Raw genomic sequence first — 22,764 nt, 5'->3', positions numbered from 1 at the left:
TGACCAAGCCTAGTGGGTTTGCAGGTTAATTGGCTTCCAGACATTGCCACTCTGGGTTGCAGCCCCTGTTCGAAGTATCTGAAGGGGCTGCTCCTCAAGTTTTGGCTCCACTTTAGTCTGACGTTATTGATTTTTGGGCACCGGATACAGGGGGTAGGAGAGTCGGGAGGGAGGAGGGGGTCTCGCTGTCGGTCTGCTCCTGGGCCTGGCCAAGATGGCCATTCAGGTCCAGGCAGCGGGCAGTCGATGGCTGCCTACCCCTTTCCCGGGGCTACGTCCGTGCTCGTGTGTCCCTAGAGAGGGAACGCACGGTGTCCACGGGGACTGTGGAGGCCTTCCATGAACGCTGGTCACTGCGGGAGGTTGAATGTATTGTTGATAAAAATGTTAATATTTTAATTTGATAACTTTGTTTGTAAAATGCCAATATAGGCATTCTTTGATCGTGTATTTTTGTTTGTTCTGAATTTTGTATGGAATTTTTTTTTTTCAAAAAGTGTGCAGTGAGTGGATGAAAAAGACAGGACTAGTGTGAACAGGTGACCGGTGGGCAGCGTGGACTCGGACTGAAGGGCAACCAAGTCCAAGCTGACCATCGATCACCTGGTCACATTAGTTCTGTGGTATCCCAGTCCAAGCTGTATCTTTCATCTGAGCTAGTTCCATTTAGCCCATATCCCGCCAAACCTTTCCTATCCCTGAACCTGTCCAAATGTTGTAATTGTACCCACCACAACCACTTCTTCCAGCAGCTCCTTCCATGTACGTACAACCTCTTGTGTCAACAAAGATGCCCCACGGATCCATATTAAATCTTTCCCCTCTCAGCTTAATCCTACTCTTTCTAGTTTCCCCAGAGGAAAGATTGTGACCATCCATGTCGACCACGAGTGTACAAACCTCATGGTGTTTGATCAAAATGAACACGTTCTAATGTGTAGTACAGGAAGGAACTGCGGATGCTGGTTTACACCGAAGATAGACACAAAATGCTGGAGTAACTCAGCGGGACAGGCAGCATCTCTGGAGAGAAGGAAGGGGTGACGTTTTGGGTCGAGTGGATGAAAAAGACAGAACTAGTGTGAACAGGTGATCGGTGACCTTTGGAATCTTGAAGGCAGGAGAATGGGGTTAAGAGGGGAAGAGTAGACTTGATGGGTCGAATGGCCTAACTCTGCTCCTATCACTTTCGAATTTATGAACTGAGTCCATGCTGACCATCCATTAACCCCATTTTAATCTCTCCGCATTCCCATCAGGATCACTCCCCTCTCCCAGCACACAGGATGCAATACATTGTGGCCAATTAATTCTCCGACCCGCATGTCTTTGGGATGAAACCGGAGCACTGGGACGAAAGCTAAGAATCTCCATGAAGATACAACCTGACGTGAGGATCGAACCGGGGTCTCTGACGCTGTGAGGCAGCAGCTCTACCCACTACACCATTGTGCCGCTCAACACATTCTGTAAACCTGGCGACTTGTTATCCCTGCTTACAGCCTGCCCAGTGTTTGTGTTGAGAGTGGGATCAGACCCTCGATGAAGCAGGGACCACACCCCTCTCCTCATCCTTGTCTACCTCCCCCTCCCTCTGGCCTCCTTCAGCCGCGTTGCCCATACTCTGCGGGACTGCAGTTTGTACAGGGTCTTGGTGAGACCACACCTGGAGTATTGCGTACAGTTTTGGTCTCCTAATCTGAGGAAAGACATTCTTGCCATAGAGGGAGTACAGAGAAGGTTCACCAGACTGATTCCTGGGATGGCAGGACATTCATATGAAGATAGACTGGATAGACTCGGCTTGTACATGCCGGGATTCGGAAGATTGAGGGGGGATCTTATAGAAACGTACAAAATTTTTAAGGGGTTGGTCAGGCTAGGTGCGGGAAGATTATTCCCGATGTTGGGGAAGTCCAGAACTAGGGGTCACAGTTTAAGGATAAGAGGGAAGTCTTTTAGGACCGAGATGAGAAAATCATTTTTCCACACAGAGAGTGGTGAATCTGTGGAATTCCCTGCCACAGAAGGTAGTTGAGGCCAGTTCATTGGCTATATTTAAGAGGAAATTAGATGTGGCCCTTGTGGCTAAAGGGATGGGATACTGAGTTGGATGATCAGCCATGATCATATCGAATGGCGGTGCAGGCTCGAAGGGCCGAATGGCCTACTCCTACACCTATTTTCTATGTTTCTATGTTTCTATGGGACTTGCTTACCTGAGTGGTGACGTTGTTTTGCCAGCTCTCTCTGACCTGAGACGCGGTCTGGTTCTTCAGTTCACAGGAACAGGCTATAGTGGATATCGTGCACTCCAGTTTTTCACTGTTGAACAGAGAAGGGCAGCAGGTGAGAACTCGGACATGCAAGGCTGATGCCCTGGGGAAAATGGCCGCAGCACAGGTGGACATAACACATGTTGGCTCAGGTGTGGAGCACAAAGCACCACTCATTGACATTTATAACGAAAGAAACACTATCCATAAATAATAGACAGGGGAAATACAAAGGAGACACAAGGAACTGCAGAAGATCATGAGTGATAGGAGTAGAATTAGGCCATTCGGCCCATCAAGTCTACTCTGCCATTCAATCATGGCTGATCGATCTCTCCCTCCTTACTCCATTGTTTCCCACTTCTCCCCATAACCTCCGACACCCGTACTAATCAAGAATCTCTCTATCTTGGCCTTAAATTTATCCACTGACTGCCTCCACAGCCTACTGTGGCAAAGAATTCCACCAATTCACCACATGACGACAGAAATCCCTCCTCATCTCCTTCCTAAAAGAACATTCTTTAATTCTTAGGTTAAGACCTCTAGTCCTAGACTCTCCCACTAGTGGAAACATCCTCTCCACATCCACTATTCTGTACGTTTCAATGAGGTCCCCCCTCATTCTTCTAAACTCCAGCAAATATAGGCCCAGTACCGACAAACGCTGCCTCGGCAAGTCCAGCAGCATAATCAAGGACCAGTCTCATCCCATGTCACTCCCTGTTCTGCTCTCTCCCATTAGGTAAGTGTGAAAACACACACCTCCAGAATCAAGGACAGCTTCTTCCCAGTTGTTATCAGGCAACTGAGCCGTCCCCTCTAACCAACTAGAGAGCGGTCCTGACCTGGCCTGGCCTGGCCTGAAGAAGGGTTTCAGCCCAAAACGTCGCCTATTTCCTTCGCTCCATAGATGCTGCCGCACCCGCTGAGTTTCTCCAGCACTTTTGTCTACCAGCGGTCCTGACCTCCCATCTATCTCATTGGAAATCTTCAAACTATCTTGAATCAGACTTTACTGGACTTTATCTTGCAGCAAGTGTTATACCTTTGATCCTGTATCTGTATACCGTGGATGGCTTGATTGCAATGTATAGTCTTTTCACTGACTGGGTAGCACACAACAAAAAGCTTTTCACTGTATCTCGGTACACATGACAATAATTGTACCGTACTCCCACTCTACTGCCCCTCCCAAAGACTCCCTTTTTCCCTTTCACAGTACTGTGCTCCCTCAGTCCTCCACCTCTAACACAATGATGCCCCCTCTATTTTGCTTTTCTGGTAGTGTGGCACTCCCATAATAAAGCCCTCCACACAGTGCTGTGCCTCTTCAGTACTGTCTCTCTCACTGTAAGGTGGTCCTTCCCACAATGCGGGGCACCCACAGAACCACCCCTCTGATCGTACAGAGCCCCCCTCAGTGTGTTCTTGCACACATTGTTGTGCTCCCTCGTTACTGCAGTTCCCAGTGCTGAGGGGGAGACAGGGGGAGAGGGGGAGACATGGGGAGGGGATTTTGTAGGGAGGGGGGGAGACATGGGGAGAGGAGGGGGTGACATGGGGAGTGGGGAGACATGGGGGGGGGAGGAGACATGGGGGAGGGGAGAGACATGGGGGGGGGGGGGGAGACATGGGGGGGAGGGGGAGGATGGGGAGGGGGGGGGGGGGGATACGGGGAGCGAGGAGACATGGGGAATGAGCGAGATGGGGAGAGAAGAGAAAGGGGGGACAAGGGGGGGGGAAGATGAGCATGGGAATGAGGGGAGAGGAATGGGGAGGAGAAAGGGGAGGACATGGGGGGGGGAGATGAGGTGAATGGGGAGAGGGTAGAGGAATGGGAATGGGGAGAGGATGAGAGGACAGGAGGACAAGGGGGGGAGAAGAGGTGGCCGATTGGGAAAAGGGGAGATGCAGCGAGACCTGGGTGTCATGGTACACCAGTCATTGAAAGTAGGCATGCAGGTGCAGCAGGCAGTGAAGAAAGCGAATGGTATGTCAGCTTTCATTGCAAAAGGATTTGAGTATAGGAGCAGGGAGGTTCTACTGCAGTTGTACAGGGTCTTGGTGAGGCCACACCTGGAGTATTGCGTACAGTTTTGGTCTCCAAATCTGAGGAAGGACATTATTGCCATAGAGGGAGTGCAGAGACGGTTCACCAGACTGATTCCTGGGATGGCAGGACTGTCTTATGAAGAAAGACTGGATAGACTTGGTTTATACTCTCTAGCATTTAGGAGATTGAGAGGGGATTTTATAGAAACTTACAAAATTCTTAAGGGGTTGGACAGGCTAGATGCAGGAAGATTGTTCCCGATGTTAGGGAAGTCCAGGACAAGGGGTCACAGCTTAAGGATAAGGTGGAAATCCTTTAAAACGGAGATGAGAAGAACCTTTTTCACACAGAGAGTGGTGAATCTCTGGAACTCTCTGCCACAGAGGGTAGTTGAGGCCAGTTCATTGGCTATATTTAAGAGGGAGTTAGATGTGGCCCTTGTGGTTAAGGGGATCAGAGGGTATGGAGAGAAGGCAGGTACAGGATACTGAGTTGGATGATCAGCCATGATCATTTTGAATGGCGGTGCAGGCTCGAAGGGCCGAATGGCCTACTCCTGCACCTAATTTCTATGTTTCTATGAATGGGAAGGGGGTAGAGGAATGGGAATGGGGAGATGATGAGAGGACAGGAGGACAAGGGGGGTAGAGGAATGGGAATGGGAGAGGATGAGGGGTGAGGAGGATGTGGGGGTTGATGATACTGGGCGACCTTGGCCGCTGTGTGTGTCGTGTTCTTTACCCGGGCTGGGTGAGGGGCCAGCTCTCGTCGGGCCGGCACGGCTGGTTTTTATGCCACTTTCTCCCGGGCGACGGGAGGCTGTTGGGGCCCCGGTCAGCGGCGCAGTTGGTGAGTTTGCAGAGCGGGCGGCGGTCGGCGTCCAGGCCCAGGCCCAGGCCGGCCAGCTTGAGCTGCGACGCGGCCACCAGGTTGTCCCTGGGCGGGGCGCGGTTGTTCATGGCGCCGGGGGGCCGGGGCCGAGGCCGCGGTTGGCGGGAGCGGGGCCGGGCCCAGAGGCGGCGCAAGGCCAGCGTTAGGCCGAGGAGCAGCAGGGCCAGGGCGGCCAGGCCGCAGCCCAGTGACACCAGCTGCCAGGCGGCGGGGCCCGGAGGCCCGGACTGCGACTGCGACGGGCTGGGCCCCGGCTGCGGCTCCACCTCCTCGCACCAGCGGCCCACGTAGCCGGGCGGGCAGCTGCAGGCGGCGGCATCACCCCGACCCGGCCCCGGGAGGCAGCGGCCGCCGTGCAGGCAGGGGGTCGAGCCGCAGCCGCCCAACTCCACCTCGCAGCTGCGGCCCACAAAGCCCGGGCGGCAGCGGCAGCTCCAGCTCAGGCCCAGCGGCTCACAGCGGCCTCCTGTGTGGGCAGAGGGTGAGGGTCAGTACACCACACCAGACCAGAGTGGGTAACCCCCCCCCCCCCTCATACACACACACACACACACACACACATACACTATCCCCTCTCCCCTACACATACTACCCCTCACACACAACCCCCTCTCCCCCCCCCTCATACACATACACTATCCCCTCTCCCACCATACACACACACACACATACACTATCCCCTCCACCCCCCCCCCCCATACACACACAATCCCCTCCCCCCCCCATACACACACAGACACACATACACTATCCCCCTCTCCCCCCATACACACACAACCCCCTCTCCCCCCTCATACACACACACACATACACTATCCCCTCTCCCCCCATACACACACAAACCCCCCATATACACACACAACCCCCCTCATACACACACAATCCCCTCTCCCCCCCATACACACACTATCCCCTCTCCCCCCCCCTCATACACACACGATCCCCTCTCCCCCCCTCATACACATACACACACACTATGCCCCCCCCCCCATACACACACACTACCCCTCTCCCCTTCACACACACACACACAACCCCCTCTCCCCCCTCACACAACCCCCTCTCTCCACACACACTATCCCCTCTCCCTCCTCACATACACTCCCCCCTCACATACACTCTCCCCCCTCACACATACACACACTAACCCCTCCCCCCCCTCACACACACTCCCCCCTCACACACACTCTCCCCCCTCACACATACACACACTAACCCCTCCCCCCCTCACATACACTCCCCCCTCACATACACTCCCCCCTCACACATATACACACTAACCCCTACACCCCCCCCTCACATACACTCCCCCCCTCACATACACTCCCCCCTCACACATACACACACTAACCCCTCTCCCCCTCACACACACCCCCCCCAACCCAGCAGTATGAATATTGATTTCTCTAACTTCAAATAACCCTACCATCCCCTCTCTCTCCACCCCTGCCCCACACTAGTCATGCACTAATTTCACTGTCACCCTGGTGAGTTTCATTGTCTGTAAATCGTTTTCACCTAGCTCACAGCTAACAATGAACTGCTTCATTTATCATTGTTGATTTTTTACATATGTTTCATTCATTTGTTCTATCCTTCTCTATATCATCAGCTATATCACTAGTTTCCCTTTTGCCTAACTCTCAGTCCGAAGAAGGACATCATCTATTCCTTTTCTCCAGAGATGCTGTCTGACCCACTGAGTTACTCCAGCATTTTATGTCTATCTTCGGTTTAACCAGCATCTGCAGTTCCTTCCTACACATACCATATATACCTTCTTTACCACCATCTATTTTGTGTTGCCACTTTCAGGGAGTTATGGACTTGAACCCCAAGATCTCTCTGTTTAGGCTTATGCCATTCATTGTATATTTTCCCCTTACATTTGACCACCCAAGGTGCAGCTCATATTTGCATTGATTTAAACTCTATCTGCCATTTCTCCGCCCGATTTCTGTAGCCGATCTATATCCCTCATTACTTTGACAGCCTTCCTTGCAATCTGTGACCCCAGCAATCTTGGTGTCATCTGCAAACTTACTAACCAACCCATCTACGTATATCACCAACAGCAGCGGCCCCAGCACAGTCCCAGACCTCCTGCTTGAATATGGTCCGTCCACCACAACCCTCTGTCTTCTATTGGGAAACCAATTCTGAATCCATGCAACCAAGTCACCGTTAATCCCGAAGATATTGATCATTTGGATCAGCCTACCATGGGGGACTTTACTAAATTACTAAAATCCATGTAGACTACATCTACCTCCCTACCCTCATCGATCACCTTTGCCATCGCCTCAAAGAACTTGATCGTGTTAGTAACCATATAATAACATATAACAATTACAGCACGGAAACAGGCCATCTCGACCCTTCTAGTCCGTGCCGAACACATAATCTCCCCTAGTCCCATATACCTGCGCTCAGACCATAACCCTCCATTCCCTTCCCATCCATATAACTATCCAATTATTTTTTAAATGATAAAAAACGAACCTGCCTCCACCACCTTCACTGGAAGCTCATTCCACACAGCTACCACTCTCTGAGTAAAGAAGTTCCCCTCATGTTACCCCTAAACTTCAGTCCCTTAATTCTCAAGTCATGTCCCCTTGTTTGAATTTTCCCTACTCTCAGTGGGAAAAGCTTTTCCACGTCAACTCTGTCTATCCCTCTCATCATTTTAAAAACCTCTATCGTCCCCCCTTAACCTTCTGCGCTCCAAAGAATAAAGCCCTAACTTGTTCAACCTTTCTCTGTAAGGTCATTGTTTGCCATGTACTGGTCCGAGCTGACTGTTCCTGATTATCCCATTCTCCTCTAAATGGGAATAAATCCTACGGCAAAAAAATCCTCTCCAATGGTTTCCCTACCCCTGATGTGAGGCCCACCAGCCTATAATTCCTGGGATTCTCTCTATTCCCCTTCTTAAATAAAGGAACATAAGGTACTCTCCAGCGCTCCGAGAAGATGGGGGGTCCTAGAATGGGAGGGGGTGCTAACCACAGCAGCACGTCACCAAATGGAAGGGCTGATGAGAAAGGCTGAGATAAGTAAGTCTCAAAGGCAGGACAGGCAGGGAGCAGTTCATGAATAGGGGGATAATGAGGGGCTGAAGTGTGTTTACTTCAGTTGAAGGGATATTGTGCGTGAAGCTAATGAACAGAGTCTGAATCAGTGCTTGGAATTATGATGTTGTGGCCATTACGGGAACTTGGTTGCTAGTGGGACACGACCGGCAGCTCAACGTGCCTGGGTTTTGATGTTTCGGACGAGATAGAGAGGGGGGTAAGAGAGGTGGGGGAGTTGCTTTGCTAAACAGGGAGAATGTCACGGCAGTACTCAGCGTGGACACACTGGAGGGTACTCTGACATACAATGGGTTGTACTCAAAAATAAGAACGGAACAGTTATACTCATTATAGTTTGAGGCAAAACCAATTGCCACGGGAGGGGGAGGATCAGATATGTAGACACAGATTACCGAAGGATGCAAGGACCACAGGGATGACTTTAACTTCCCCAATATTGACTGGGACCTGCTCAGGGCAAGGGGAATGGACTGGGCAGAATTTATTAGGTGAATCCACGGAAGTTTCCTTAAGATTGTTTTGAATGGGGACGGGTGTTGGATGTTGGGGGAAGGTACTTAATTGGGGCTAGGCAGATTCCAATGTCCCTCCATATTAATGTTCTCCACACTGATCTCACAGTGTCCATGTCCCATTCGTTGATGAAAGCAAATGCAAAGTACTTAGTGCCTCAACTATATCCGCGGTCTCCAAGCACAAATTCCCTCCTTTATCCTTGAGTAGTTCTACCTTCTCCCTGGTTATCCTCTTGTTTTTAATACAGGTATACAAGGCTTTGGGATTTGCTTTAATCCAACTGGCCAAAACCATTTCTTGCCCCCTATTAGCCTTTGAGTTTTTTCCTCTCTGTATACTCTACAAAGGCCCTGTCTGATTCCAACCTCAAACCTTGAAGGGAACTCATGTTGCCTTGAATTCTGCGGTAGGTTTTTAGTTTAGTCTATTGTCACGTGTACCGAGATACAGTGAAAAGCTTTTGTTGCGTGCTAATCAGTCAGCGGAAAGACAATACATGATTACAATCGAGCCATTTACAGTGTATAGATACATGATAAGGGAATAACGTTTAGCGCAAGGTAAAGCCAGCAAAATCTGAACAAGGATAGTCTGAGGGTCACTAAAGAGGTGGATAGTAGTTCAGCACTGCTCTCCGCTTGTGGTAGGATGATTCAGTTGCCTGGTAACAGCTGGGAAGAAACTGTCCCTGAATCTGGAGGTGTGTGTTTTCACACTTCTATACCTTTTTAACCTGATGGGAGAGGGGAGAAGAGGGAGTGAAAAGCGTGTGACTGGTCCTTGATTATGCTGCTGGCCTTGCCGGGGGCAGCGTGAGGTATAAATGGAGTCAATGGAAGGGAGGTCGGTTAGTGTGGGGAGCCATGTATCCCCAAGATCTGGATTGGACTCGGTTGAAATTAAAACAGGGCGACAGGAGGGAGTTGGGAAGCGGAAGTAATTTGTGATTGACGTAGCTATATGATGAGAGGGAAAAATGAGATTAATATAGGATTGAAGGGAAAGAGTTGGGCAATATTGTTACTGGGTGGTGACTGCAGGGAACAAGGGGGACAGTGGGATTAATTTGCGTACAGGACCACAGGGTGAGAATGGGGCATTGAGCTGGATAGAGATTTATCGGTGGGATGTGGGTGTGAACTCGTAGAGTTATATGGCACAGAAACAGGCCCTTCGGCCCAACTTGCCCATGCCGACCAAGATGCTAATCTCACCTGCCCATGTTTGGTCCATAATATTCTAAATCTTTCCTATCCATGTCCCAATGCAAATGTCTTTTCATTGGCCTGGTCTGGTATTTATGGCCGGAATGAGTGAGTGATTGTGGGGTGGGATTAACCTGAGATTTATTGGAAGTCAGGCAGTGCAATTGGTCTGGGATTTATTGCAAGATGGAGTGGGTTGGGAATGGAATTAAATTGGGATTTATGACAGGGCTGTTGAAGTGAGTGGGATTAAGCTAAGATTTGTGAAGGGCAGTGGGAGAGGGGGATGAGTCACACCCTGGCCACTACCTCTTCTCCCCTCTCCCACCGAGCAAAAAGCACAGAAGTGTGAAAACGCACACCTCCAGATTCAGGGACAGTTTCTTCCCAGCTGTTGTCAGGCAGCTGAACCATCCTACCATTGGAGACGCTCGGACTATCTTTGATTGGACTTGACTAGTCTTATCTTGCACTAAACATTATTCCCTTATCATGTATCTATCTGTACACTGTGAATGGCTCGATTGTAATCATGTATTGTCTTTCCACTGACTGTTTAGCACCCAACAAAAGCTTTTCACTGCACCTCGGTACACGTGACAGTAAACTAAACTAAACTAAAACTGAACCTGATTACTCTGGGAGTGACACAGCATGGATGTAATGGATGTGGAGGAAGGAACTGCAATTGCTGGTTTACACCGAAGATAGACACAAAAAGCTGGAGTAACTCAGCGGGTCAGGCAGCATCTCTGGAGAAAAGGAATAGCTGACGTCTCGGGTCTTGACCCGAAACATCACCTATTCCTTTTCTCCAGAGATGCTGCCTGACCCGCTGAGTTACTCCAGCTTTTTGTATCTGTCTATGGACATAATGGAGATGTATTGATCTGAATGGGCACCTGTGCCAAGACTCTCTTTGTTAAGGAGACTTTGTTACTAAGAGTGAGAGAGAGAGAGAGAACAGGTTGAGGAGTTACCATTTGCACAGGGGCTCCTGGTGCAATCATCCACCCTCTGCTCACAGTTGATCCCAGCAAAGCCTGGGGCACAGTGGCATATGTAGGCCACCCCGCGTGATCTCTGGTAGCAAGTGCCACCGTTAAAGCAGGGCAGATCTGCACAGGTCAGGACACTATTCTCACAGTGCTTCCCATTGAAGGCAGGTCCACAGGAACAGCGGTAACCCTCCTCCGATTCCTGCAACAGGAGCACAGCGTTAGTAACAAGCAGGCGGAATCACTGACATCTCTTCCAACCTCATCTATTGCGTCCGCTGCTCTAGATGTCAGCAGATCTATATCGGTGAGACCAAGCGGAGGTTGGGCGATCGTTTCGCCGAACACCTCCGCTCGGTCCGCAATAACCAAGCTGACCTCCCGGTGGCTCAGCACTTCAACTCCCCCTCCCACTCCGCCTCCGACCTCTCTGTCCTGGGTCTCCTCCATGGCCACAGCGAGCAGCACCGGAAATTGGAGGAACAGCACCTCATATTCCGTTTGGGGAGTCTGCACCCCGGGGCATGAACATCGATTTTGTTAGTCCTTGCTGTCTCCTCCCCTTCCTCAGCCCCCCTGCTGTCTCCTCCCATCCCCCAGCCTTCTGGCTACTCCTCCTTTTCCCTTTCTTGTCCCCACCCACCCCCGCCCCCGATCAGTCTAGAAGGGTTTCGGCCCGAAACGTTGCCTATTTCCTTCGCTCCATAGATGCTGCTGCACCCGCTGAGTTTCTCCAGCTTTTTTGTGTAACCTCACTGACCCTGCTGTCTACAGACCTTTAGCAATGACACTTGGAGAGGTTGGCACAGCAGACAAAGCCAGGAAATGGGGCAGTGGGAGAGGGGAGCAGGAACATGGGGGAGGGGAGTGGGGTTAGGGAGCTGGGGGAGAGGAAGCCAGGAGGAGGGGTGGGGGGGGGGGGGGGGGGAGGTAACGTAGTCCCATAAGGAGCTTGGCTGGGCAGGGACCTGTCGAATGTTTCCTCAAACGTTTTCTTAATGAAGGTAGGACCTTCGCGGGTAGGGCAGGAACTGTGAACGGGATGGGTAGACGACGTTTTGAGCTGGGGCCCTTCTTCAGACCGGAGTTGGGGGGGGGGAGGGAGAAGGCCGGAAATGAGAAATGGGTGGGACAAAGTGGGCAACTAATGGGGGACTCGAGGATAGGAGAGGAGAGTATGGAGGAGGGGAAAGTAGCAGGGTGAATGGGGTAATGGAAGATGGCGGGAGAATGTTTGCAAACTGGAGTGGGGCAGGGCAAAGAGAGGTGGTGTGGAATTGGGGGCATTACTTGAGATTGGAGGATTCAATACTCATATTGTGGGGTTGAAAGATAGCCAGGCTGAATTTGAGGCGTGTGGCCTTGCTCTGACAATGGAGGTGGCCTAGGACAGAAAGGTTGGTATGGGAAGGGGAGTTAAAATGGTTAGCAACCGGGAGATCCAGCTGCCCTTGGCAGACTGAGCGCAATTACAAGGTGGAACAGCCACATAGTCTATACCTGGTCTCGCCGATGTAAAAGGGGTCACGTTGAGGCCACACTGAATGCAGCGGTTAAGGTTGGAAGAGATGCACGTGTCTCGCCTGGAAGGACTGCTGGGGTCCATGGATGGATGTGAGGCAGTAGGAGCAGGAGCAGGCGATACATGTCCTGTGGTTGCTGGGGAAAGTACCTACTTGGTCGTAGGAGGAGGCCAGGGGTGAGGTCGCTTTGGGTGGGAGGGGATGAGGGAACCAAGGACTTGCGGAGGGCGTGGTGGGGACGGGGAGATGTGACTGACGGTGGGAGCGCGTTGAAGTCAGAGAGCGACGTGTGGGTGGTGGGGTGTTGGGTGTGCAACCGGGGAGCTCACCTCGTGCTGTCTGGGGGCAGCGGGCATGAGAGCAGGATGGCGGACCTTAGACAAGACATGGGTGAAGAAGGCTCCATCCACAACAGAAGGACGGAAACCACTTTTACTGAAGAAAGGAGGACCTCGGATGTCCTAGAGTGGAAAGCCTCACCTTGGGAGAGGACATGGCGGAGACTGAGAAATGGAAAATAGAGGATGGTCCATCCTGCAGGAGTTAGTGGGAGAAGTAGCAGTCAAGGTTGCTGTCCCATTGATAATTGGATAGGGAGAGTGTAAAGGGATATGGGCATGTGGGATTCATCTAGTTTGTCAACTTGGTTGGCAAGGGTAAGGTTGGCAATAGGGCCTGTTTCCATGCAGTACACAATGAGTGGGAGCGAGGAGAGGGAGCTGGAGCTGAGGGGGGAACCTATGCGCCCCTGTCCCAGGTTGGATAGATCAGTCCTGCAGGAGGGTGCAGGTACGGGAGAGCTGCGGCTGGTCACGGCAGGTGAGGCGTAGCATCTTACCGTGCAGGTCCCTCCGTTTCTGCAGGGGCTGCTGTGGCACTTGGACACGTGCGTCTGGCAGTTGACTCCGGTGTAGCCGGGCGGGCAGGCGCAGGTGTAGCTGCCTTGGCCCGTGTTGGTGCAGGTGGCGCTGTTCAGGCAGGGCTTGTTGTGGGTGCAGTAGTTGAGGTCTGTGAAGGTGCGGAGAGAGCGGAGGGGAACAACCTCAGTCACGGGCTCGCCGGCAACAGGGGCCAAGCCCGGCGATGGATTCCCATCTACCTGTTCCTTGCATTGTCAAACACACAGCGGTCGTGGGATCTCAGGGTGCTCGGACGGTCGGAGGGGCAGATGGACCTGTCACTCAGAGGAGTCTGGGCTGATTTACATAGAAACATGAAATTAGGTGCAGGAGTAGGCCATTCGGCCCTTCGAGCCTGCACCGCCATTCAATATGACATGGTCGGAGGGGTAGATGGACTAACTCCTGTGGCCTCAACTACCCTCGGCGAGAGTTCCAGAGATTTCCCACTCCTGCGTGGTTCTTCTCATCTCGGTTTTGATTTCCCCTTTATTTGCTGGACCCCTTGTACTTCCTCATCTTTGGGGACCTTTGCCCACATTCACTCGACCGCCCCTCAGGCCCCTAGGCAGATGTGTTTCAAATCTGGTCCTTGTTCATACACCATATCATCCCACTTTCCCATCCACCAAATACCCACGAGGATCAATGTAAAGAGGTCAATTAACCTACAAACCATCACATCATTGAGGTGTGGGAGGAAGCCCATATGGTCAGAAGGAGTACGTGCAAACTCCGCGCAGACAGCAACCAAGGTCAGGATTGTACCTGGGACTCTGGCGTTGTGAGGTCATGGATCTACCAGCTGAATCACTGTGCCACCCCAACCAGTACACTCAGTTACTAGAAATTCCTCCACTCTGGGAGGGAATCTAACTATTTGTCCTTATATCTACCACCTTTTGTGTAAACATGTTCCTATTAAATCTTTCTCCCCCGCCCTCACCTTAAACCTATGTTGTCTGGTTCTTGATTCCCCTACTCTGGGTAAATGGCATCAATCCAATCTATTTCTCTCATGATCTTATACACCACTATAAGAATTCACTTAGTCTGGGAGAATATCTGATCTCATTGTCATCAAGCTGACAAAGGGTGGGTAGAGTCCCTGGCTCACAGCGCCAAAGACCCAGGAGAAATCCTGACAAAGTCATACTGCACCAAAACATGCCCTACCACACAACCATGCTGGCAGGTTTTACAGCTGAACTGGTCCCACTGGCCTGCATTTAGCCCATAACCCTCCTCACCTTTCCTCTCTCCATGCACCTGTCTAGATGTCTTATCGACATGCTATTGTACCTGCCTCTACACCTTCCTCTATCCAGCAACTCATCCCATACACCCATGCACTATGGGAACTTCACTCGTCCCCCCCTTCAGGAGGTGCAACTCCAGAGCTACCAAGATCATGGGGGACCCCTTCCACCCCAGCAATGGACTGTTCCAGCTGCTACGGTCAGGCAAACGCCTCCGTTGCCATGCTGTGAGAACGGAGAGGATGAGAAGGAGTTTCTTCCCAGAGGCCATTATGACTGTAAACTCCTATCTCACCAGGGACTAACTTTACTGTGTACCACTCAGCTGTTGTGTGGTGTCTTTTTAAAAATTGCTGTTTTTTTTTCCTTTTCTTCCCTTCGTCCCACAAATATGTAATATGTGAATATTCTGTTTGTAGTTTGTTTGTTTGTTTTTTGCACAATTCGCGAGCATTGCCACTTTTCATTTCACTGCACGTCTCGTGTGTGTACGTGACGAATAAACTTGACTTGACATCACCCCCTGCATGAAGAAGTTAACTCTCAGATCTCTTAATTCCTTCCACTCTCACCAAAACGTATCTCCTTGAGTTACTGCCTCCTCTACTCTGAGAAAGAGACTGTGACCATGCACCTTTTCTATGCCTTGCAAGATTTTGTACAGTCTGCTCAACCTCTCCCTGCATCTCGGGCTCTCGAGTCCTGGCAACATCCTCGTAAATCTTCTCTGCACCCTCACAGCATAAAGGGGAAATCCTTTTTCCAGAGAGAAGAAAGAACTTTTTTCGAGTGGTGAATCTCTGGAACTCTCGGCCACAGAGGGTAGTTGAGGCCAGTTCATTGGCTATATTTAAGAGGGGTTAGATGTGGCCCTTGTGGCTAAGGGGATCAGAGGGTATGGAGAGAAGGCAGGTACGGGATACTGAGTTGGATGGTCAGCCATGATCATATTGAATGGCGGTGCAGGCTCGAAGGGCCGAATTGCCTACTCCTGCACCTAATTTCTATGTTTCTATGTTTTCCAGTTTTACAACATCTTCTCGACAACAGGGTGACTAAAACAGAACACAATACTCCAAATGTGGTCCCACCAATGTCTTGCACAACTGTAACATGACATCCCAACTATAATACTCAGTACTCTGATGGCCAATGTGCCAAAAGCCTCCTTGACCATCCTATCTACATGAATGGCTTGTTTCCATGTGTTTAAGAAGGAACTGCAGATGCTGGAAAATCGTAGGTAAACAAAAGTGCTGGAGAAACTCAGCGGGTGCAGCAGCATCTATGGAACGAAGGAAATAGGCAACGTTGCCTATTTCCTTCGCTCCATAGATGCTGCTGCACCCACTGAGTTTCTCCATCACTTTTGGCTTGTTTCCACGCTGCATGTCTTGACGAAAGATGAAAGAAAGATTGCACGGTGGCTCAGCGGTAGAGTTGCTGCCTCACAGCGCCAGACACCGGGGTCCCATCTTCGATCCTGACTACGGGTGCTGTCTGTACGGAGTTTGTACGTTCTCCCTGTGACCTGCGTGGGTTTTCTCCAAAATCTTCGGTTTCCTCCCACACTCCAATGACGTCCAGGTTTGTAGGTTAATTGGCTTGGTATTGAAACCATGTAATTTGTCCCGAGTAGGATAGTGTTAAAAGGGCCTGTCCCACTTTCATGACCTAATTCACGACCTATGCCGAGTTTGCCCTTGACATACTTGCAGCATGATCGTCACGAGGTTGTAGGAGGTCGTAGGTAGGCCATGATGTTAGTCGTAGGTACTCGTGGTGTGGAGTAGGTCGGGACGTTTTTCTAGCCTGATGAAAAATGTCCACTAGTAAAAAAGGTCGTGAATTAGGTCTTCTAAGTGGGACAGGGGATCGCTGGTTGGTGCAGACTCGGTGGGCCTGTTTGCACGCTGTATCTCTAATCCAAACTACACTAGATGTTGAATGCGGAGGATTGTGCAGGGGACTGGGCATGAGATGGGTAAGGGTGTGAGTGGGGTGACGCCAGGTGTGGGGCAATATCGCGCCCATTGTACACTCATTCACCTTGGTTACAGAAGAGGCCGCCCCAGCCTTCCCGGCAGGTGCACTGGAAGGGCTGCTCACAGGTCCCGTGGAGACAGCCCGGGTGGCGCATGCAGTCATTGCAGGACTCCCCCTGCCATCCAAAGTGGCACCTCAAGAGAGAGTGAGAGAAGAACACCGTTAGTTGTCCTGTGAACGGCGAGGAGGAACGCCAAGCGCGGACGTGGCTGGGCACCGCCAGCTCACGCCTCCTGCCCACCAGTAACTTACTTGCACTCACCCGGACGATGGCAGTATCCATGCTGTGCGCTACACCCGGATCGGCAGATTGCTGCAAGGACAAACGTGAGAGTCAGTGTCAAGTGTGCCAGTGTTAAACTCCTGGTGCCCACAACACACACAACACAAGGCCGTCAGTGCTCGGGCAATATTCTTTCATAAACGCCCCACATTTGGGCAACACCCCCGTCCCAGCAGCCTGGCGGATACACACAGGCAGAGAGAGCAGCAACGACATCCTCATGAAGAAACTCCAGCACGGTGCCAGTGCTGAACTACAGCAACATTTCTTCATATGAAGAAAGACTGGATAGACTCGGCTTGTACTCGCTAGAATTTAGAAGAATGAGGGGGGATCTTATAGAAACTTACACCATTCTTAAGGGGTTGGACAGGCTAGATGCAGGAAGATTGTTCCCTATGTTGGGGAAGTCCAGAACAAGGGGTCTCAGTTTAAGGATAAAGGGGAAATCTTTTAGGACCGAGATGAGAAAAACATTTTTTCACACAGAGAGTGGTGAATCTGTGGAATTCTCTGCCACAGAAGGTAGTTGAGGCCAGTTCATTGGCTATATTTAAGAGGGAGTTAGATGTGGCCCTTGTGGCTAAAGGGATCAGGGGGTATGGAGAGAAGGCAGGTACAGGATACAGTTGGAAGATCAGCCATGATCATAGAGAATGGCGGTGCAGGCTAGAAGGGCCGAATGGCCTACTCCTGCTCCTGTTTTCTATGTTTCAGACATACATAACCAATAATGGTCGCAAACTGAAAACTGCACCCAGCCAGTTGGCAGCAGCGGTATCGAGAGAAACAGAGTTAATGTTTCAGGTGCAAGACCCTTCATCAGAACTGATATAGTTCTGATGGACAATCTTCAAACTGAAACACTGTTCTTTGTTTCGAATTGACAGCATCGATAGATTTTGAGGGGGGGGGATTTCATTTAGCAATAAACCCCTGTGAAAGGCATGATTTTAATGATGTCAGTTCATCAGTGAAACTAATGACGGGTGGCTACAAAAAAACTCAGTGTTAGTAACAAACCCCATCACCCTGCCAGTAATCTTCCCCCGTTGCGTGTGTATTAGCGAGGGTGACTGTCGATGATGCTGAGAATGTCATTGGTGACCTGACAATGGCCGGGCTACACTGCAGAGTAACATGGAAGTCATACAGCATGGAAACAGGACCTTTGGACTAACTCGCAGAAAACCAACCAAGATCCTCATTTAGAATCATAGAAAATAGGTGCAGGCGGAGGCCATTCGGCCCTTCAAGCCAGCACCGCCATTCATTGTGATCATGGCTGATCATCCCCAATCAATAACCTGTGCCTGCCTTCTCCCCATATCCCTTGACTCCACCAGCCCCTAGAGCTCTATCTAACTCTCTCTTAAATCCATCCAGTGATTTAGCCTCCACTGCCCTCTGTGGCAGGGAATTCCACAAATTCACAACTCTCTGGGTGAAAAAGTTTTTTCTCACCTCAGTCTCAAATGACCTCCCCATTATTCTAAGACTGTGACCACTGGTTCTGGACTCGCCCAACATTGGGAACATTTTTCCTGCATCTAGCTTGTCCAGTCCTTTTATAATTTTATATGTTTCTATAAGCTCACCCCTCATCCTTCTAAACTCCAGTGAATGCAAGCCTAGTCTTTTCAATTTTTCCTCATATGACAGTCCCGCCATCCCAGGGATCAATCTCGTGAACCTACGCTGCACTGCCTCAATCACAAGGAAGTCCTTCCTCAAATTAGGAGACCAAAACTGTACACAATACTCCAGATTTGGTCTCACCAGAGCCCTATACAACTACAGAGCTAGTTGTATAGGGCTGGTATGTAAGCTAGTCCCATTTCCATGTTTGGTCCATATCCCCCTAAATCCTTTCCAATCCATCTCCAGCTAACAATGGCCTATTTCCTTTATTATCGTTACTTTTTTGCATAGCTTTCATTCATTTGTTCCATATCGTTCTATATCTCTTCTTTCTCTTTCCCATAACTCTCAGTCTGAAGAAGGGCCTCAACCCAAAACGTCACCCATTCCTTCTCTCCATAGATGCTGCTTGACCTGCTGAGTTACTCCAGCTTCATATGTCTATCTTGGGTTTAAACCAGCATCTGCTGTTCCTTCCTGCACTTCCCAGTCTAAGTGTTTTTTAAATGCTGTTATAGTACTAATACTATACTAGTCTCAACCATTTCCCCTGGCAGCTCGTTACATTTACCCACCACCTTCTTGCCCCTCAGGTTCCTGACAACTCTTGTCCCTCTCACCTTAAATCTAGGGCCTCCAGTTCTTGATTCTCTGTTTCAGGGTAAAAGACTGCATTCACCCACCCTATCCCCTTCATGATCTTACACCTTTCCATATGATAACTCCTCGGCCTCCTGTGCTCCAAAGAATAGTCATACAGTAGCTTGCCCAGCCTCTCCCTATAGCTCAGCCCATCAGGTCCTGGCAACACCCCTCACAAATCTCTGCAATCCTTTCACTTTGAATGAGGCCAAAATACTGTCCAGGATACCCGAGGTATATTTACACTCATTTGATGAGGCAGTTGGGATTTTAAGATTTCATTCAAATTAAAAGGTATCACCTCCAAATGTTCTCCACTGGCCCAGTCAGTATCAGAAGTAAGTTCCATGTCAGGAAAGGTTCACCAGCATCAGTAGTAACCCCACAGATTTTCATGGCTGGTAATCCTACTTAGTGTCTACTTAGCGAATGGTATGTTAGCATTCATAGCAAATGGATTTGAGTATAGGAGCAGGGAGGTTCTACTGCAGTTGTACAGGGTCCTGGTGAGACCACACCTGGAGTATTGCGTACAGTTTTGGTCTCCAAATCTGAGGAAAGACATTCTTGCCATTGAGGGAGTACAGAGAAGGTTCACCAGACTGATGCCTGGGATGTCAGGAATTTCATATGAAGAAAGACTGGATAGACTTGGCTTGTACACCCTAGAATTTAGAAGATTGAGGGGGATCTTATAGAAACTTACAAAATTCTTAAGGGGTTGGACAGGCTAGACGCAGGAAGAATGTTCCCGATGTTGGGGAAGTCCAGGACAAGGGGTCACAGTTTAAGGATAAAGGGGAAATCCTTTAGGACCGAGATGAGAAAAACATTTTTTACACAGAGAGTGGTGAATCTCTGGAATTCTCTGCCAACAGAAGGTAGTTGAGGCCACAGTTCATTGGCTATATTTAAGAGGGAGTTAGATGTGGCTCTTGTGGCTAAAGGGATCAGGGGGTATGGAGAAAAGGCAGGTACAGGATACTGAGTTGGATGATCAGCCATGATCATATTGAATGGCGGTGCAGGCTCGAAGGGCCGAATGGCCTACTCCTGCACCTATTTTCTATGTTTCTATGTGTCAGTTAAATCTCTTGCTTCAGTCCCCTTTCTTACATCCTTTCCTCCTCCAGTTTAAATTATAACCTGTAGCACACTTGGGGCAGGTAAGTAAGTAAGTAAGTTTATTCGCTAAGTATTCACATACAAGGAATTTGCCTTGGTGCTCCGCCCACAAGTAACAACGTGACATACAGTGACAGTTACGAGATTGTCAAGGGACAGTATTGTCAAGGTATAGCCTCTCAGTGATGGTCAAAGTGGAAACTGCCCAGTGGCAGTAACAGCCATGCAGACTTAAGGCATCTTGCATAGAACATAAAATGCTGGAGTAACTCATTAGGTTAGGCAGCATTAAGCAAGTTTGAAGAAGGGTCCCGACTCAAAATATCACCTATCCATGTTCTCCAGAGATGCTGCCTAACCCGCTGAGTTGCCCCAGCACTTTGTGTTCTTGGTAACAGCCATGGTGTCAGGAAGATATCTGAAGACCTGTGCATCCACAACTCTATCAGCAACGACAAATAATAGTGCCACATGTGTTACTCCAGCACCATCATCAGCTTCTAGTCTCTGTGCATCGTGGAGAGTGGATGCGATGATCCTCAATGATAACCACAGGTGTGCAGGCAGTCCCAGGGCCACATACACCCAGGACTAACCTTCTTGTAGATTCCACTAGCCCCTAGAGCTCTATCTAACTCTCTCTTAAATCCATCCAGTGGTTTGGCCTCCACTGCCCTCTGTGGCAGGGAATTCCACAAATCCACAACTCTCTGGGTGAAAACGTTTTTTTCTCACCTCAGTCTTAAATGGCCTCCCCCTTATTCTAAGACTGTGACCCCTGGTTCTGGACTCGCCCAACATTGGGAACATTTTTCCTGCATCTAACTTGTCCAGTCCTTTTATAATTTTATTTGTTTCTATAAGAACCCCCCTCATCCTTCTAAACTCCAGTGAATGCAAGCCTAGTCTTTTCAATCTTTCCTCATATGACAGTCCCGCCATCCCAGGGATCAACTTTGTGAACCTACGCTGCACTGCCTCAATCACAAGGATGTCCTTCCTCAAATTAGGAGACCAAAACTGTGCACAATACTCCAGATGTCGTCTTACCAGAGCCCTACATTGGGAACATTTTTGTCTGGATTCAGGACTCGCCCAACATTGGGAACATTTTTCTTGCATCTAGCTTGTCCTGGTGGGCATTTAACCCCCACTGGATATCGCCATGCACAGTACCACCCGCCCATTGTCAAACGCCAGAACAATTGACTCTATATCACTCCTCTTGCCATCTTTCTTCAGTCCAGCTCACAAACTCATTGTCAGAGGGAGAAAGTTGAAAGGAGATGTGCGGAACAAGCTTTTTGTGGAGGGCCAGGTCAGTGCCTGGAATGCACTGGTGGCACCAGCGGTAGAGTTGCTGCCTCGCAACGCCGGAGACCCGGGTTCGATCCTGACCACGGGTGCTTGTCTGTACGGAGTTTGTACGTTCTCCCCGTGACCTGCGTGGGTTTTCTCCGGGTAATTGTAAATATTATACATTGTTGGCGCCGGGGGGCCTGTTTCCGCGCTGTATCTCTATAAAGTCAAGTCCAAGGGCCTGTTTCTGTGCTGTACTGTTGTATTAAAAAGCCCCCAACTAACTGCCTGTGATAATTCCCAATCCCACGCTTATAATGCTGGTGGCGCAACCGGTTATTTCCTTCGGTGTCTCTAACAATCTCCATTGACAGTAGACACACAATGGCACATACTACTCGTGGATACTCTGCTGATCGGACCATTCGCTGCAGACTCCAGGTGTGGTGTCTGGTTTGGCTCAGCCACCAAGCATGACACCTGGAGCACGCAGCGAATCGTCCGATCAGCAGAGAAGGTTATTGGCTGCAACCTTCCCTCCATTGACGAACTGTACACTGCAAGGGCCAGGAAGTGAGCGGGCAAGATCATCTCTGACCCCTCTCACCCTGGCCACAAACTCTTTGAATCACTTCCCTCTGGAAGGCGACTCCGGATTGTCAAAGCTGCCACAGCCAGACATAAAAACAGTTTTTATCCACGAGTAGTTGCTCTACTCAACAGCCAAAAATCTGTAGCCTCCCTTTGATCTGGTATTTTGTTGGTTCACATGCTTGATCAATGGTGTTTTATCATTAATGTTTTATTATTATTAATGTTTAGTGTTTTCTGAGTCATTCGTAACTGTCATTGTACGTCATGTTGTTACTTGCGGGCGGAGCACCAAGGCAAATTCCTTGTATGTGAATACTTGGCCAATGAACTTATTTACTTACTTACTTATCCCATTAACTCCCAGGTAATACCCTCGCCTCTCCCCCCTCCCTCCCTCTCTCCCTCTCCCCGTC

General features: G+C 49.9%; 1 protein-coding gene across 1 annotated transcript in view; it reads right to left on the bottom strand.

Moving 5' to 3' along the window:
* LOC129700507 (delta-like protein 4) overlaps positions 1-22,764 on the bottom strand; it is a 34,822-nt gene that overhangs the window by 1,540 nt on the left and 10,518 nt on the right. Inside the window, exons 5-10 of the mRNA XM_055641066.1 lie at positions 17,020-17,080; positions 16,771-16,901; positions 13,402-13,571; positions 11,023-11,242; positions 5,074-5,689; positions 2,220-2,325 (exon numbers count right to left, since the gene is read on the bottom strand). Of these exons, the coding sequence (XP_055497041.1) occupies positions 2,220-2,325; positions 5,074-5,689; positions 11,023-11,242; positions 13,402-13,571; positions 16,771-16,901; positions 17,020-17,080 (1,304 nt within the window). The remainder of the gene's footprint in view (positions 1-2,219; positions 2,326-5,073; positions 5,690-11,022; positions 11,243-13,401; positions 13,572-16,770; positions 16,902-17,019; positions 17,081-22,764) is intronic.

This window comes from Leucoraja erinacea, chromosome 9 (assembly GCF_028641065.1).
Source record: "Leucoraja erinacea ecotype New England chromosome 9, Leri_hhj_1, whole genome shotgun sequence".
NCBI classification, from domain to species: Eukaryota; Metazoa; Chordata; class Chondrichthyes; order Rajiformes; family Rajidae; genus Leucoraja; species Leucoraja erinaceus.
Note: the sequence above shows the minus strand (reverse complement) of the source record. Positions and strands in the feature narration are given on the sequence as shown.